The sequence below is a fragment of the Parasteatoda tepidariorum genome, chromosome 3, assembly GCF_043381705.1.
Source record: "Parasteatoda tepidariorum isolate YZ-2023 chromosome 3, CAS_Ptep_4.0, whole genome shotgun sequence".
NCBI classification, from domain to species: Eukaryota; Metazoa; Arthropoda; class Arachnida; order Araneae; family Theridiidae; genus Parasteatoda; species Parasteatoda tepidariorum.
The window spans coordinates 91854165-91874557 of NC_092206.1; the positions used below are offsets into that span (position 1 = coordinate 91854165).

General features: G+C 29.7%; 1 protein-coding gene across 1 annotated transcript in view; it reads right to left on the reverse strand.

Annotated features, from left to right (window-relative positions):
* LOC107451492 (abhydrolase domain containing 13-like protein Bem46) overlaps positions 1 to 2888 on the reverse strand; it is a gene marked incomplete in the record, with an annotated part of 13428 nt that extends 10540 nt beyond the window's left edge. The window contains 1 exon segment of the mRNA XM_043049043.2: positions 2451 to 2888. Coding sequence (XP_042904977.1) covers positions 2451 to 2751 — 301 coding nt within the window.
* Between the last annotated feature and the right edge of the window lie 17505 nt (positions 2889 to 20393).

Genomic DNA, 20393 nt, shown 5'->3' on the forward strand with positions numbered 1-20393 from the left:
TGAAAAATGTACATTCAGTAAAAATTCTTTAAATTTCTTAGGCTTTAAATTAACAGAATTAGGAATCGAACCTCTACCCGATCGCGTACAATGCATATTAGAATTCCCTCAACCTTCCAATTTAACACAACTTCGCAGATTTTTAGGCATGTTTAATTTCTATCGCAGATTTATCCCAAAAGCCGCTGATATCCTTAATCCTTTAATACAATTTTTAGAAGGAAATAAAAAGAAAAATCATTCTAAGGTCAAAAATGAGCCATTAAAATGGAATGAAAACGCAGAAAAATCCTTCTTAAAGGCAAAGGAAGCAATCGCGCAGGCAACCCTCTTAAAACACCCTATTCCTGGTGCAAACTTAAGCTTATGGGTCGACGCATCGGATTTTGCAATAGGGGGTTCATTAATGCAACTTTCAGAGGGGAAATGGGAGCCTTTAGCTTTTTACTCGATGAAATTAAATAATTCTCAAAAAAAATGGTCAACCTATGACCGCGAGTTATTTTCTATTTATTCGGCAATAAAAAAATTCAAACACATGTTAGAGGGCAGAGAATTTCAAATATATACTGATCAAAAACCACTAATCTATGCATTCAAACAAAATCCGGATAAATGTTCCCCAAGACAACTACGCCATTTAGATTTTATATCTCAATATTCAACTGACCTTAGACATGTACAGGGACCCGAAAATATAGTAGCCGACACACTTTCGCGTATAGAATTAGATTCAATTACTAAATCGAATTTTCTGAATTTTCACGATCTGGCGAAGGCTCAACAAACTGATGCAGAAATTCAAGATATTATTCAAAATAAAAATTCTTCTCTTCATCTTGAACTCAAACCATGTCAAAATACAGACATTGACTTAATATGCGACAATTCAAATGGTTCAGGAAACCTGTAAAAATATTAAAATATCAGAAGCTTATAAAAGACAACAACTAATTTAGAATACAGAAGATGCAATTTAATGCAACGTTAGCAGGTGAGGAATCTAAACTGAAACTTCCCGAATGAAGAGGAGAAGTCCTGATTCGCTTGCGTGATACGATAGTTCGTACACATAGTCTCGAATGGCAAAATACACCACACATACATAAATGTTTGACCACAAATATTTCAATGGAAACATTTAATAACTATTTTTAAAAGGATCTCTTTTTAGTTTTTCTACACTTAAATAATTTTGCCAATTTTACTCTACTCATTTTAGAATATATATAATTGTACAAAAATAAAAAAAACATTAAACCGAATTGCTTCAAAAAATTTTATCACTGAAAAAATATTGTAGTCAAATTACAATTGCCAAGGCATCAGAATGTTTGTGTTTGTAAAAATTAAAATAAGTAATTATTTGTCTGAGGGTTAATAGGAATTAATTTTTTACTTAGATTCATTCCATGATATTTTTTTTTTAAAGTTTCTCCCCAATAACTGCCTGGTTATCATCACATTTTGATAATTTTTAGTTTAAACATTGATACAGAAATCCTCCCACTTTATGAAAAAAATTATCAGTTAAAAAAAAAAATATTAAGATAATATGTAACAGATATGAAGATGATCTGCATAGTAACAGCAGAAATATTATCTTTACAACATAATGAAACAGTTTTTTTTAAAGTGTTTAAAAAGATTTTAATTTTCTCAAAAAAATAATGAATTGTACTTCCATTTCTCTAATGCATGTAAATTCTGTGATTTTTTTTAAATTTGTAAAAAGTTAAGAAACAAAGAATTTAGTTGAACCTGGACACCGTTGGCAACTTTATGGGGAAGTTTTCGTTTCGTGATCTGCGGCAGAATAATCGCCAAGTCTTGGCAACGGCTTGCGAGGAACTAAAGTAAACATCGCAGAAAGGGAAAAACTCAAAAGGTATAACTCGTAGCCACCCCGGGAAAACATCTACAAGTTTTTTATTTTTTTAAATTTGCAAGTTTAAAATCTATTTGTCACCTCGGCGATTGTAGCTGGCACGACAGATCACAATACGGAAATTCCCGCCTCTATCACCTGCGAAAGGGAAAAGTACAAATGCACCTTATAAATTTAATAGTAGTCTTCAATAAACAAAAGAAACTGGGATGTCTGTAGCAATCATTAAAGTTTTGGTAAGTGTGTAGATTAGGGTGCTCCATAGATTGGGTTCTGAAACTTGGAGGTTTTACTGTATATAAAATCATCGATTTTCTTAGCATTTTAACCACGGTTTAATATTAATAGAAGGTCTCACTTTCAGTAATCTTCCTCGATTTTTGCATACTGAAATAACAAGGGCGGCACCCTTTTGCAAATTTTTATCGAAGTTTAATTAATTTTAAAATACAATCACACGCTTCAAAACTAGTGTAAATGAACTAAACTATAAAGAGATGCACATTAAAGGTAAATCAATGCTAATAAGATAACAAAGTTAATTACAGGAAACAAAACGTACCAGTGAGTGCAAATACAAATAAAATGAAGGCGGTAATGCTACCATAATACCAGTAAATGACAAATATCACAAAGACAGCAGCACTGCACATCATCCAGCATTTTTTTAAAAAGAATAATACTAAGTTACTAATAAACTTGATTTCTCTAAATCCAGTTAATTTATCATTAGTCTGTTCTGTTGTTATATCAATAGACGTGGCTTTAGTTACATGAGATGGCGGGTCTAATTTTTCATATTTAGCTGCAAGAACATTTTTATTATGAACAGCATTTTCCATAAAAGATTTAATTTTTGCCATAATTAATAAATTATCTATAATTTCATTTGATCATGCTATTAATGTCTCTCCGAAGTAAACATTGAGAAACCAAAACAAACTTAAGCTGTTGCAGTTACAGATAAATATTATATGGATGATGTTTTCAATATAAATGTAAACAGTTCTACTCAGTGACCTGCTCTACTTCCGGTTTGAAAGTATACAGCTGCTTACTGTAGCTTATTCTGCGAGGCGATATTTTCAAATGGATAGTTTTGTTTTTAATGAAAGGAATAAATTACATAATTTCTAAGCTCAAATCTGCAGCATTTCATACGATACTAATGATATTAAGAAATTTTGGTGAGTTTGAAGTGAAAATGTGTTTTAGTTATTTATAGATGCATTGTTAAAAAGCATGATGCTCGATTTTGAACTTGCTTTCTTGGGTACCGATTCCGACCTTTTTTTTACTTGTTTACTACTGTTCTTGTTACAAGCACCATCATACATTAAAGTGGCTTCATACCGAACACAACAGCGATGCGAAATACTATTTCGCTTCTTTGTTGCAGTGTGCCTGTTGCAAGTACCTATTGACCTGCAATGTGACAACAAACCTGTTTCCTGTCTAGCATAAGAGCAGGCACACTTTTCTTCTGTATCTCGTTTTTGTTTCATAGCTCATTTTATTGTTTTCTTTATTTGCATTATTAATTTTTTTATTTATGTTTTCATTTTTTATATTTATATTAGCAGCTTGTAATTTATATTATTATTTGATTGTATTATACGATCCCTCAAAATTTGTCAAAAAAAAAAAAAAAAAAAAAAAAAAAAAAAAAAAAAAAAAAAAANAAAAAAAAAAAAAAAAAAAAAAACTTTACGTCACATTTTTACAAAATATTGTATCAATAATTTCTACAAAATTATTTATTTATCTATTTTTTAGTTCTGTTTTATAGTATTTCCTCACATTTGTATTAATTTTGTAGTCTTTTTATAGAAAGAAAATGGATATTTTTCTGCCTAATTTTTTTCCTTATATAAGATGTATCTTTACTTTATTTAAAAAATTTAATGAATGGAATATGAAATAATTCAAATAAAAAAGTTAGAAAAATGCTGAACTGAAATTATTTTACTCTATCAACACTTTTACTTTATCAACACTTACAAATCTTGCTAAGAATTCGCGATCGCAACACTTGAATACACCATCTGGGGAGAGACCGGTTTCATGCTTTTAGCCCTTCTCCCTTCCCTCTCCTCCTCTTTTCAGTTGTATAGGAATGTACTACGATATTTNAAAGATAGAACAGCAACGATGAATAAATACTTACTTACTAACCTTCTGAATAAGATGTCTTGTATTAAAGCGATGAAACAACACTTCAATGGTGACCCGGACGTGATCATCTTTATATCGTGAGTTTTCCGGAATGTTAGGAACAAGCCGAATTCGTACGACAGCATACCATCCCATTTCAAATGGCATTGTGGAAAGGGATGGTATGCTGTCGTACGAATTCGGCTTGTTCCTAACATTCCGGAAAACTCACGATATAAAGATGATCGCATCTGAGAACCTTGATCTGTTGTAATTATCGAAGGGCATCCAAATCGAGATATCCAAGTGTGGAAAATTGCACGACAGATGGTTTTGGCTTGCATGTCCACAATCGGTATNTGTGTATAATATTCAGAGTATTACTGACATACTAAATTTGCAACTTTACATTTTATGTACAAGTGTTAAAAAGAATTTTATTTTCATATACAAATAACTCAATATAGTTTTTTCTTACATTTGCAAGTTTATATGAATTTATGTGATTAATATTTCACAGTGCAGAATTTCCGAGTGTTACACAACCTTTACTCTGAATTTTAAAATGGGTACTTTTAATTATTTTGTGAACCTTTAATCTATGACCATTAGATACTACTTTATGAGAAGTATAGAATCGTGAGGTTTTCTTTTATCATTTATGCCATACTTTTTCTTGTCGAAAATCGTAAAAAAAAAAAGAAATAAAAAGGGATATACGTTTTAAATATGCGATGCCTCTTTCCTGTTGAATGGCACTGTCCAGATAAAGCTGGGACATAGTCTGACATGACCACTAGTAGCAATATTCCATAACACCCCAAGTCGAAATTCCTAGAAATCGGTTACAGTATCTCACCTACCAACAATAGGCACATGATGACAACATAGCCTATGGCATAACAGAAAAACAAAATCCAAACACGAAAAATTCCAAACATATTCCTAATTTTCTTTGTTTTTTTAAACTCCCGAAAGTTTCTCAGTGTAGGAAGGTCATAGTATTAATTTGTTGCTATAAAAAACATTTCAGAGGAAAAAAAAAGGAATTTTTTTCATCATTTCCATAAATACCCAGTTTCATCCGATCAGAATTTTCGTAAACTTTTTTGTATAATTTTTATGTACAGAATTCATCTAAGACTTGCCAAAACTTTTTCTTCAAAATTTTAGTTTTCGTAATAATATCTCATTTATGATCACCTAATAAACCAGTAGCACTGAAATGAAAATATTTTTTACAATTATAATTATCTTCAGTTTCAAGAAAATTAAAAAAATTTATCTTTTTTTTCTCAAGCGTTTGCTTTTTATTTCTTAATGAAGCATAATAGTTTCTCAAAAAATTTTTCTAATAAAACAAACACTAATTTTTAAGAATAACTGCTTTTAAATTATGGTAGATAAAAAATAAAATTTGTTCTTCATGAAAAAAATGTCATGCAGTGGACTGATCGTTAAGACGCGGCTCCCAGCTGATCACCGAAGTCAAGCATCACTGGCTGCGGTCAGTGTGCGGGTGGGTGACCACTTGGATCAGTCTACGTAGAGACCGAGGGTGTGCGGTATTGGTCCTCGTGAAACTGTTCTACCGTAAAGTGCTCGACTTTGAGTGCAGGTAGTCGGGCTACTGAAGCGGGGGTGTCATCCTCTCCGCAGAGGATCACAATTGTGATGGCGTGTCTTCGGGTTATCCTCAGGGATGTTTCCCAGACCATCGCCAATAGTCCATTGCGCAGCTCTAGTGCGACGTAAATGAACTACAACAACAAAATCATGAAAAAAATATATAATTAATATAAAAAACAGCTTTTAGCAACACTTCATACCTTTTCCTAATTTCGCGGAACATTTCATTTTTTAATGATATCAAGAATAATGCATTAATATTAATGTTATATTCTTGGATTAATAAAATCAATTTAAAGTTATCTTAATTAGTATAATTAATTTAAATAACTTTTTTTTTGTAAGTCTAAATTACCAAGTTAAAATTGCTTTTAGGCTCTTGATCTGTTAGAATTTATAAATCGAATAAATATCAAGTATAAATTTCGCGTAAATGTAAACACAAATCCCAATAATAAAACATCAGAGAATTATTTCCTCCCCCCCCTTAAAATTCAAGTTATTATCATTATTATTATTATTATTTTTTGCACTGGACAATAAAATGTTAGTTCTGTCCAAACAGTATGATTGTGTGGTTTCATTGGAATACTTTAGCTTCCACTCGTAACTAAATTATAATATTGGCGTTGTTTTGCACCGTCTCTCGTTTGAGCAGTTTTTGTAATTTTGTCAGAAATTGTTATGAATATAATTAATTTAGTGACCTTTTCTCTTCGTCTGCTATCGCTTTTTCGTGAGACAGTAACAGACTAGTGGTTCACCGATCGCTCTTCGTCCATACCCATACATTGTATAGTGATAATCGCTCATGTAGACGCCTTCTATCACCCTTTAAATTTCCACCCACGAGTTTTAAAACAACATGTATACAGTAAAAGTCCGTTATAACGACTATTCACAATAGCCGATGGAATTGCCGTTAACACAGCCACTGGCGTCGGAACCATAGGGGTCAGAGGGATCCGGACCCCCCCAATAATTGGGAAGCCAGGATTCATTATTTTGAGAAAATATTTCCGTTTTGTTTCCATAACTTTCAATTTCGCTCTCTCTTATTTTTACAAAGCGCAACTTATTATATTATATAATTAAAAGAAAATTAGTAAAAAATAAAATACACACAGAAAAATGCACTGTCTGAAAAAATTAAACAGGTGTTTAGAGAACTACAAGAAATGTCACAGCCACCCTTCCCTTAAAACACTCTTCCCACCATTCCTTTCTTCTCACTGTTAACTGATAAAGACGATTCTCCCTCAACATAACACATAGTCATTTGATACCCAAAAATAGCGGCCTTAGTTTAGGATACTTTTGTCCTCTTTTTTAAAATGTCAAATATCAACAGACCCCTACCTATTCATAAATTGTCTGAAACAGGCAATTATCTAGAATTTCTAGGGGGGATTTCAGTAGGGGGAGATTCTCGTAGACATCTTCTATTTTTTTGGTGGTTTTGTTAAGAAAATTTCTCTGAAATAGAATCATTCTAAATCTTCTCTTACGTATAAGCGCTCACAGTGTTATTCCATCATTATTTAAACTAGACATTTCCAGTCAGTTCGAAATTTTGATAAATATCAGTAGTAATTCTGTTTACTTTTATATTTTGTTTCATTAATTGCTTTAACTTAAAAATTATTAGTTGTTATTTTTTTAAATAAAGTTTATTTAAAGTTTTTATAATAATGCTTATCGTTGGATAATAAGAAGTCATTAAATAAATTCTGGGGAGGTAAGAAAATGTTTGTATTAAATCACTTACTAATACATTTATCATTATATGTTTGCAAGAATTGTTTTATAGTTTGTATATTAAATTTATTTATACAGTACATCATTTCATGGTTTTACTGTTCATTGCGCATGAATTTATTTTGAACGCACGGAGCTACTTTTTATTTATATTTGTAAAATCAATGTAACTTTTTAATTTTTAAAATTATAAATCGAAACTTAGAATTTTAATGACCTTTCTATAACTTTGTTTTCATTCAGAAATTTAATGTCACGTTTATGTTTATAAGGACATTTATAAAATTAATAAAAAAATTTAATTAAAAAAAATTATATAAACATTGATTATTTATGTTCAAATATAAATAATTATCACTAACTTGCGTTTTAATTAATTAAAACAATGAAGAATTACTTTAAATGCAAAAGTTTCCTAAAAAAATTCATATAATTTTATTACGGTAAAAAAAAACTAATAAAAATATTTTTTTTAGAATGGGACAAATTGTTAAACTCAATTTATTGTATGAGTGTTTAATGATTACTTCATGTAATTTTATTTATTTTGTTTTTATCAAAATAATATGGGATTTTTAAATTAATTATTTTGTGCTAATCAACATTTTCATAATTTGGTATTTTCAACAAATATTTTTTCTGAATTAAAAGTATTAATTTTTGAAATTTTTATACTGAAACTATAAATACTGCCGATAGAGGAAGGAAAATAAGATTTCTATGTGTTGTCTTTTTTATTTTTTCGTGTACATTTATATGAAGTTTTTATGGTTACCAAAATAAATCATGCGATCCAAGAAAACCAAAAATATCTCATCTTGTCTGTTTCTTTGCTTGAAAATAATAAGAAGATAAATACATTAAATAAAATGTGCATAAAAATTATTCCCATCACAATTATTATAATTTATCATTTCTTCAAAATATGAATACTATAGTTCTGTCAATTAACTGAATAAAATTTTATTTTCCTTTTTAAAGACAACAATTTCGATTTTTAAAACGTTTTGAACCGGAACAAGATGAGAAAATGTCTAAACTTAAAACTGCTTTAATATTTTTGAATTTCTCAAATTTTTTTTTCTTATTATTATTTTTTTTTCTTTTGCAATTTAGAGTTTTATAAATATATTTATTTTAATCAAGATAATCTCTACTGAAACCAATAAAGATAGTTTCTCCAGTATTATTATTAATGTTGTCATCTCAGAAATCCAGATCAATTCAAATTCATAGTAAAAAAAAATTTTTTTCGTTTAGCAAAACGTATTATGACTTTTTCCTTACATTTTTTTAAAAAACGTTCGACTACAATTTAAAATGTTAAAATATGCCCCAAAAATTTATCTCATTCATGATTGTTTTATCACGAAGGATTACATGACATAATATTATGCATTTATAAATTTCATGTCATTCTCATCAAAAACTTTAACAGACAAAATGCTCTTTTCAAAATAAAACTATATTTTTAAGACACTGTGCACATTGGATTTAAGTTACTTTACTTTTACCTCAATGTATTATTTAAAGAAATTATGCTTATTTTTCAATTGAGACTTTTGAAAAAGGGACATACGTGATACATAAAAATGATATGTGATACATGATTACTTCATATATTTTTAATACTTTATATGTTTTAATTTTTACATATTTTTAATTTTTTTAATTATTTAATATATAGTATTGTAATAAATAATGTATCAATCAACAGTCTCTCAGGGGCTAAATCTTTTAATTAGTTAAAAATATCAAAAAAATTCAAAGTATTATCAATTTGTAAAGTTTTAGTCGTTTCTATGATACAATTCATTTTTTAATCATAGAATAAATTTGCAGTATTTCATACATTATATAGTAATCAAACACAGAATACAAAAATATGAAAGGTTCAAAAGTTAAAAATAAAATTGATGAAATTTTGTTTTTAAATAATGCTTTTTTATAAAAAATTGTATTAGAAAAAGAAGAAATAATCATTTAATAAAGAAATGGAAAGTAAAAATAGAAATTATCAATAAATAAAATATTTATTTGTCAAAATGTTGTTATCATGCACTATTCTGCAGTTTTTGCCTATTTAGCAAAAATTTTACTTACTGAACTCTGTTCTTTTTTTTAATTCTAGTATGCTACTATAATTGAAATAAATAGTATTTTTATTAAAAAAATATTTAGCTATTTTAGACTAACAAGCCTAGCTCTCAAGGCAGTTTTTGAGGACAAATATATTTCCTCGCCTGAAGTAAATTACAAACTTACGACTCACCACAACTCAATTTTTAATTGACATTAATGTAATAATTGTATTTGCTGCTTATTCTACTGATTCCCATTTTGAGTCACATTGCACAGTTGCATCTGCATCATCCGGAAAAACTCCCCAGTTTAAATTTTTTATTCATTTACAAGCCGAATACCAGTTCAGCGCATGGGGTAGAAAATAGGAAAGTAAATAATCAATCGATGTTAATCAACATGCACAAGCATGTACCAAAGCAATTAATAAAGTTAAAATAATTTTAAAAAATTATTTATTATTATTTGTTGCTCTTTCCAAGAAATTTCCGTTAGATCAATGTGCTATCCTAATGTTTGAACAAAATTCAATTTTTGTATAATTTTAATTTTTGCATAATTATAATTTGAATAAAAACTTAAAGACTAGTGAAAAAAAAATTCAAAAATAAAAATAAAAGGGATTTAAATATTATTTTATAATTAATTTTAAAGTTGTTAAAAGGTAACGCAACAAACAGGATTTCTAATTTTGCAATTATCTGAAAAAAGTGGTGCGGCACAAAATTAGGGTTTCAATTGAAGTCAACATAAAAAAAATAATATTTAAGAAATGTAAAAATTGAGAAGCCTGTGTAAGAGTCTTTTTTTTTCCGAATTACTTCTACTATTCTAGTTTTCATAGAAGAAACTAGTTTTTAACAAAGTTAGGTATATGTTTTATATTATTGTAATCTCGTCTTTTATCACACGAGGACATAGTTTCTTCTTTCCGCATCCTTTTTTACCATTATTGTCTTTCAATTTTAAGAACTTACTGACTAGAGTCTTTGATCTTGAACTACCTATCATTATCATCGCACTAGCACGAATATTTATTGAAGAAAAAGCTTCTATCGGTTCTTTTCATGATCAGTTAATCTCTTTACCTTTGCAACCAAAACTTCTAAAAAGCGCAATAAAAAATACATAGCAAGAATTCATGGCAAATTTGCAAATAGAAGTGTTTTTCAATCGTCGTAGTAGCCATAGTATTTTTTAATTATATTTATTTCTAAAAATTACTGGTAGCCTTTAAGTTTTTACTCAGGCTAAAATACTAATTTTGATCTTAACAATTTTTTCTACATAATTTTACATAATTGCAAATCTTGTTTGTAGCGTTATTTCTTAATAATATACTTTAAGAATTAAATAAAGGGGATTTAAATTGTATTTTTCGATTTCTCAAACGTTTGCTCTAGTCTGAAAATTTTTACTCAGACAGTACTTTATGTTGTATTTCATTATAGATTGTTTGATTTGTAATTTTCTGCGCATTTAATAGTATTTTTTCACAGAATTGTACACATGATGCTCCGTAAAGACAACTCCTTCGATAAATTTCTAGAATTCTTGTCACAAATGAAGTAAAAAAAAAAAAGGATCACAAATTGATATTTCAGGGGGGGGGGAAGAAAATCAAAACATGACCAAAAATTTATGTTAAGTTGCCGAAAAAACATAGAGGAATTGAAAGACACTTATTTGAGACACTTCAAACTTACTTCGGCAATCAAACTGGTTTGAAAGTTTCAATTCCGTTTATCTTAATAGTGATTCTTACGATTTTCTTGTCGTTTTTTCCCGCTTTTAAATGGTAGTTTGCTATTCAAAATTTGTATAGTTTTTTAAACTTAATTCTTAAAGATGATTCTAAAATTGTATATGAGGAAGTAGATTACGGACCACTCTGCATTATAGAATCAAGATGTTTCTTGATTCTATGATGCAGAGTTTATTCATTCATTAGAGTTGTATTTCTTATTATATATATATATATAATAAGGGCAAGGGTGATATTTTTCCTTTTTTCTCAAGAAGCGTGAAAATAACAGTCTTAAGTATGGTCCCCCCCCCCAATAAATTTTATCTGACGACGCCAATGAACACAGCAATGGAGAAAAAACTAAAGGATGAAATAGACACATTAACACATAGACTGACACATAGACTCTTTTCTTTTAATTTTGAACAATTATTTTGGTTTTGTTTACATATCTAGAATATACTGTTTTTTGACAATAAAATGAGCTGGAAGGTTTTAAATGATACAGGGGGAAAAATGATTGATGGGCAATAACTTTTGACGTCATCAATAACAGTGGATAATGATTTCGATAGTAATCTGTCAAGAAGAGAAATAAGAAGATATGATAAATATATGGTCAATAAAAGACGCATTGCTTTTAAGTGTGCGGTCAGTTTTTTTTAAAACCAGCAGATGACTTTTCATTTGTAAGGAGAAAGGTAACTTGGCCAGCGGTCTGCCACACAAGTTTACTTTGAAAACATAAAGGAATAATATTGTAAGAAGGAAAAAAGGTGAAACGACGTTCATTTTCGATTTTTCTATATTGATATCAGAAATAAATAAAAATGTTTTCAATTTTGCTTTTTTAATATATATGATTGATATTGCGTACTTAAACAGCAGAAACACTTAGTTCCATCTAAAAAAATTGTCGCTGTTGTGGTAAGCTAGTGAATTTTAACCAGTTATAAAGATAAGTTTTTTGAATCCATAATAGGGAGATTTCGCCGTTTTACGTTTGCCTCCGTACGCTCCCATATATAAGATTGAAGCAACTGCACATGCTCGCATTTATTTTAGATGCTACGTATACTTGCGTTATGTTGGCGTGATTTATGCTACAAAAATAAAGCTTAAAGAACGCTATTTATAGCTGTTAAATGTTGTTTTCTGTGTAAGTCTACCAACGAACTAAAAACATGGATATGGAATGTGAACTTGAAAAAATATATTGATGAAATTTAGATATGAATCGAGTATCTTACAATCATTGGTTCATCCAATAAAAAATTAATTTTATTGGTTTAATTAATTATAATTTAATTAATTTGATTTAATTTAATTGGTTTAATTAATTATAATAGTTTAATTGGTAAAATTAATTATTGGTTTTGTTTACACATTATGATTGTCTAATTGTACTAGTTCCATAAAAAAGTAGATATATTTCCGCTATTTCAAAATTTTAAATTATATTCAATTTAAATATATAATTTAGTTAAAAGAAGTTAAATAATATAGAAGTTCATAAATTTGTTTAATTAATAATAATAGTAAGTTGCATTCTTTATCTCTGAGTTCATCAAAATCTACCTAATTTTATAGTTATTATAATTTTATTGCTGAGTTTGCATAATCTACACAAATTTTTCTGCTCGCAAAATCACTGTTTCACGTAATACAAAGCATCTTGAATCATATGCGCAGCTTTAAAGAGATAGTCTACGTTCATTGTAAATGTTTGTATTGATTTTGTGATCTAAGTTAAAATGATATATATCATTAGTGATATATATCACTAAGTTAGCGTTTCTAACCTACGGATTTTTGAAAAATATCTTATTTTCACTTGCTAAACTTGATATTTTTTTACTGATGCCTGCACAATTCCTTGAAATCTTACGTACGGGAGTTTAAGGAAGCTAACGTAAATTTATGAAATCTCCCTAATATTAGTGTTTTTGACGGTGACTTGGACGTAATATCGGATTTCTCGCAATAAGCCATAACTTGTTCTAGAGAACCTTTACTATCTAATGGTCGGTGATTATGGATCATTCAATTTATAACTCAGTATGGAACATTCAGTATGATTCACTGAGAAATTTTCATAAACAGCATAACTCGATTTGAGTGAGATATAAAAAATTTTCTTTCAATTTCTGAAATTTAAAACAAAAAATGCCATAGATTAATAATGAGTTTTCAACAGTTCTGCTCCCACAAGTAAAGGAAGAAAAAATAAACAACATTTTTACAACATACTTTTATTAATCTTAACAACAAAATTTGTTCTACAAATATTCTTCACTCTATGTACAGGATATATAAATAAAAAGTCATCTAAACTAGTCATAGAATTCTTCCATCCGAAATCTTCGAATAGGAAAAAGGCTTGTAAGCGCAGTAGTTGAGGTAGAGGAAACCATCTTTGTCCCTCTCCTCATCATACACTTCTCCCATCTTCTTACTGAAAAACAAAAATCACACTTTAAAATTTAAAACTACACTGGGAAAAACAATTGAAGGGGTAAATGCTTTTTTTTTACTATCAGAAACTAACGAATCATATAAAAAAGTCAAAAACATCATCCGATATGAGACCAAAATACTGGAAAACAAAAATGGGGGCAACCTGTACCCTAATTAAGGAAAACGGTCACTTGTCCAGCTGACCAGCATCTTGTCATCAGTCAGAGAAAAACATGTCAAATAAGATGTATGGTCACCTCTTGCAGCTATACAGGTCTAGCATCAGTGTTTCTTATTGTTTACGGGGGTCTTTATCATTCCCTGTATCCTGGACCACAGAAGTCCTTTTCGACAATGTTAGAGGAACGATATCGACTCCCAATTTCTCTTCAGATGAGAACACATCTCGAGTCGCCATCCAGACTGAATCACGACTCCTCACTGAAGAGGACCTGCTCTCAATCCTTCTCTATCCGAAACAGGTTATCGCGGCACCGTGTTAGATGGTCCTTTTGTGATTTACAGTCAAAGGGATGCAGACTCCAAGGCGTATGGCATACAGGTCACCTGCATTAAGTCTCTGGGGGACTGCTATCTGTGAAACGGATATTTTTGTTGTATTATATAGTAATATGACTGTCGCCGGTCTATTACTTTTGACTAGAAGACTCAATCTGGCATTGATCCTCTTTTGCGGCCTTGGGCTGATCGGCGGACCACTGTTCCCACCTCGATGAGCTGTTTTCACGAACTATGCACTATACTTCTCGAAACCTCGAGATCCATGCAACAGGTAGCCAGTAGTTGGTCCACCTCGAGTCTTTCAACTATCTGCCACCTTTTTACATCATCTAGACAATGACACCAGTCTGGACTAACGATGTGTAAACAAAAAAATTTAAAAGCCAAGGATTGAACTAAGCTACAATGTTTCAAAACATCCTTACAATACAAGCTTCGGCGATCAAATGTTGTGGCTCTGCACAAACGCGACCACAACGTCACTGCCTTACGATGTCACAAGCCATTACGTGACAGTGGTATCAGCGAAAAGTTTAGCTATCATGTGTTACCTCATCTGAGTATGGACGTTTTGTTCTTTTCTAAAAAAACGTTCTTCCCTTTAATTGTTTTAATTAGCGTACATAAAAGATATTAAACTCGCAGAAAACCTAGCATTTAAGCTTTACCAAAGCTATGACAGCCTGTTTGCATGTTTACGAATAGTTTTATTAACTTACGCTTGTCTTCGTTTGCATCATTTAAAATATTGTCATTATTTTGTCTACCATTTCTTTCAGCTGCTTTGGAAAAGCGTACTCAAATTATAATACAAAAAGAAATTGCAAAATGTCTGAAATTATTAAAGTTGCCTCTGGCAAGAATAGATTTGAATGTAAGCATATTTGGTATCTTAGATCGATTTTGTTAACAGTTAGAAAACAGTAGTTCTGGATTACTTTGAAAGTAAAAGCTCATCGTCGGCAATGAGGTGAACTGCTGTGTCTGCTGTGACAAACATGTTCCTTTGCACCATCATGGTGAAATCAGCCACACTCAGATCCCTAGGGATGAGGTACTTCTCCTTCTGTGAAGTGGGTGATGTAACATCTGGTAGCTTCTCCAATATCACCTAAATATATCACAAAACAAATAATTACATACTTTCACAACGGGATAGTCTATTTACAGGGAATAAAAGTGAAGCTTAAAATCATCAAGTCGAGATTATATTTATACCAGTTTTAAATTCATATTGTTAAAAAAAAATGCTGTAAATTAAGAGTGTTTTTGAGCATGGCATATTTTACATGAATAGATTAATAAATTGCGCAAAATTGTGACTAATGCATGTCACCCTGAACCTTCCACAATAAAGAAAATGCCGAATTTCACTGGTGAATGTCAACAATCACATAGTCACTTTGGTGAATGTCCGAAATATTTGCTCTATCCGATTTGATATTAATTTATTCCTTGAATTTCAATATCTGCTGAGGATAGATTAGGAGAAACATCAGTGTATGGAGTACCAGTTAAATGAGTACTGGGCAGTGACACTTGACCTTAAAAAAACATCAATGTAAGGTATACCGGGCGGTGGCACTTAACTAGACCTAGTATATATTTCGGACATTTACGAAAGTGACTATGTGATTGCCAATATTCACCGGAAAAAGTAAACAACCACTCATTTCTGTCATTCACAGTAACAGATATATATCAATCTGCGAGCCAACAAACAAACTCACGCTGTTTCGAACTTGATTGTGAACAATCTAATGACGATATCCATAGTACGCCGAAATCGGAGTGTTTAGAAGTAAAAGCAATTCACATAGGGTATGAGTTTGGTGTGTAAGCATTTTATATTTTTAGCATTTAGATTTAACTACATTCTTCAAAGTAAATGAGCACTTGATTTGGAGTTAACTTTAAATGTTCCTTCGCACAATTGTTTGGGTGGTTCATCATCTAATTCCATGAGATGTTACACCACTGTTTTTACACTGTAGACAATCGCTTAGTAGAGGCATACAGCCAGAAAAAATTCTAAAATATTATTTTTAAGTATTAAAGTTGCCTAATATAATGGACGCTAGGTCTCAAGAATTAAAACTAGAACAATTATGTTTTGTACTTACAGGTATACTGTTAGGATACTGGCGAAGAATCTCCTTCGACTCCTCCCTCCTGACTTCTGCAAAAGAAAAAGACACTATAAGCTCTAGAAATTGGGTAATTGTACTTCATGAAGAAGATCATGTTACCCACACATGTGATCTATGACGTCAGGGCAAGCTGATCGTTTTATTACATTTTATTTTATAACCGTCGTTGCACAGCCGACCCAATTTTTCGGGTTTACTACTACTAATGTTATGTAAGCACGAAATATATAGTGAAAGAATATAGAATGAGACACTTAAGAGAATCGATACTTGACTGACTTGATTTACTCGAAATGGACTGGAAAGAGCAGTTGCTAATGTAAACAAATGCCGCGTTTCAACTATCCATCAGGATCGAGACACCACACTACGTCACTTGCAGGTAATCCATTTCAAAATTTGTTCGATTATGAATTGCGGAATTAGAGCTTTCAAAAATCGCATTGTTATTATTGTTATTATTATTATTATTATTATAGTTTTGCGAAATTTGTTCGATTATAAATTGTAGAATCAGAGTTTTCAAAAATACTATTATTATTTTGCATTTAAAAATTTGTTCGATTATAATTCACAGATTCGACGCTCTCAAAAATCGTACTTTTCTTGTTTTTTTAATTGCAAAATTTGTTCTGTAATGAATTCCGGAATCAGAGATTTTATAAATCGTATTAATGGAAAGCCGGCCAGGTGGCCGAGCGGTTTGCGCGCCTGACTGCGGAGCCAATGGCTGCGTGTTCGAATCCCGCTCTGAGTATGGATATTTCTCTCTATGTGTTGTCCTGTGATGCGTGAGTGTGGCTCACCCTATGAACGGGTTTGTGGCAGTGTGGCGCGGGTAATGTTGCTCGCCTCCGTGAGTTTGGCTCACAGGTGCCCACTGGGTAACGTGAAAAGAGTAACAATTCCGACAATTTCTAAGGCGAAGAATAAAGTTCAGTGCCTGCCATTTGAAAAAAAAAATCGTATTATTTTTAAATTCAAAATTTGTTTGGAAACGTTGGTTAAGAAACTTAGAATGGTCCGGAAAAAGCTAACGGAATCAGAAGATTCAAACATCGTATGTATTTTTTATTATAAGCTTTTTTCGATTGTTATTAGCGAAAGCACGTCGATTTGAAAACAAGCCATTAGAAATTACTTCAATTTAAGAAAAATTGCATTTTCGATCTTCAGATTTCATAGTAAAATGAAACAAAATTAGGTATCAATAATTGTTGGGAATGAAATAACCATTTCTTAGAAGCAAGGTGATAACAAGCTGAACATTTTCTAAATGAAGACAATGCTATGAAAACATTTAACAAATTTTTTCCTTTCAGAGTGCCGAAAGATTTTTTTTTCATTTCTTCAATAATTAACATTTTTAATCTTTTTTTTTGTATTTCTGCTTGGTGAAAAACATAGTATGGTATTTTTTTAATGAAAAATATGCATTAATTTCCCAAATTTCTAAGCATCCTGAATTTTTGTTGAATTTACTTAGTTATTTCAAGATAAATAATTTGTTTTAAAAAATAATTACAAAAAAAAATGTTAATACATATTTGAAAACTTGTATTTTTTTTTAAAAATTATTTTTAACCTGTGTTTTAGCATATAAAAACCTATTTAATGCATATCATTTCAAAAATTAAAGTTCACTTTAGATTTTTTCTGTTACAGTTCACGTATTTTTTATTTGATAGATTTTTAACGTTATTTTCACGTTTTTTTTATTTAATAGATAGATTCAATAATCAGATTTTTATTTCATGATATGTAAATCTTTTTACGATTGAAACGTCAAATTTCATAAATATAATAGTTCATTGGAACGAACTATTAAGTTGAAAAGTCAGAAAGAAGAGATACTTTTAATAAATAAGCTTACACTCGAATTTTTGATCCTTAAAATAGAGAGAAGTAGTTTAAGTAATATTAAGTAAGTTTCAATAATTTAATCAAGATAGTGAGTACCTTTCATGTGAGTACCTTTACCAAGCGGTACCTTTCATGTTATTTCTTACGTATTTCAATATATCTCTAAAACTAATAATGTGAATCGAAAAATTATTGTTATTATTTGCAAATATTCTTTCTAGTAAAGTAATTCTATTATATAATAACATGAAAGGTACCGTAATTATATAACGCTACATTTTAAGATTAACTTATTTGAATTAGTCTGAACTTATTAACCGCTTCAAAATTATTATTTTTTGATATAAATTACACTAGTGTGCCATTACAAACTAGCGTTATGAAATTATTTAAATCAAAATCAAAAATGGTAGTTAGTGAAAGAAAATATCCATTTAATTTTTATATATAAATTTTCAGCCATTATTTTATAATGATACTGTGTACACCTCTGTACTTAAGTGTTCCTCCTGTGAAAGGAATAAACAAATTTCAAAACCCAGTTTCACGTAGATCGATTTGTGAGTCCAAAGTCTATACAGAAGAACTATTATAGATGTGTAGACGTTTAAATAATTTTCTTCAATGTACTTAGAAATATAGATAATAAATTTACGTCGATCACAGCATTTATTTTAAATAATAATAAATACACTTCAGTTTGCTGAAGGTTTCTCTTTCATTATATTAAGAATTATAGGATATAGATTCGCATAGAATATCATAAAAAATATTATAATTAATTAAAGAATTATAGATGTGGATTTGTAGGTTCTTGATAATTATACAGGTTATTTGCGAAAAATGCTTCGTTTTTTATACTATGGTAGAGCAATAGAATATTGTGCTTAATATAAAAAATAATAGTAATTATCATAATCAATTTATTAATCATATATGTAGATATACAGGTGTTTGATAAATATATGGAATACTTATTACGATTGGAGAAATATTAGGTTTTTCATGATTTATAAATAAAACTGTAGTAGATAAATTTATATAGATTATCATATTAATTATCATAATGCAGATTTACAGGTGTTTGATAGCTATACCGATTATTGGTCAAAAGTATTGCATTTCTTTAGTTTAAATAAACCCAAAGATATAATTATAGTAATTATCACAATTAATTATAGAAATCAACGAAAATTTATACATATTGAATATCTTAGTAGAATCACAATTAATCATAGAATTATAGATACAGACAAGTTACAATTTTGTAGGTGTGTAATAGTTGTATATGTTACCGCTTAAGTGCAAAAATTAATTGTTATACAGATTATCTAAACTAATGTGGAAATTAATTATCGTGACTGGTTAAAGTGCCGTATATCTTAAGAATTAAGTTATAACAATCAATATTAATATTAGATATGTAATATGCACATTAGTGGCTTTCTAGCTTTAGCAGGAACATTTACGAAGTGCATTGCGTTTCGATCACTTAGATTAAACCGAAGAAGTAATCATAGTAATTATCTCAGATAATTATAGAAACGAAAAGAGATATGTTAGAATATCATAGTAAGATCGCAATTAATTATCGAATTTCAGGTATCGAGATGTTGTGATTTTGTAGGTGCGTAATATCTGTATGGATAACTTACAGAATATTTTGCGTTTCTTGTACTTGGAAGATAGAACTATAGAAGATAGATTTACATAGATTATCATAGTAATTATTATAATCAATTAAAGAAAGTTTGTTTGAAATTAATTTTTAATATTATTTACAGCTATATAACAAGTTATTGGTAGATATTAAGAATAAAAATTTTTTTATGTTGTACAAAAAGTCACGAAATTCTAAGAAATTGTGTCATTATATACATCATTGTTTTTTTAATTGAAATTAAGAAGCAGTCAAAATGACCTCCTTGGGCAATCTAGTGTTAATCTTTCTCTCGCGTAGATGTTTTTCGATTGTCTTAGAATAGATGATAGAAGAATAGATATAGATTACCATAGTAATTATCTCAATTAATTTGAGAAACGGAAGAAGATTAAATATAATAATACGATTGGTTACGAAGTTATAGATATTGGTTACAGATGTTATTGTATACAGCTCTGCAATTGAAAAGAAAACAACAAC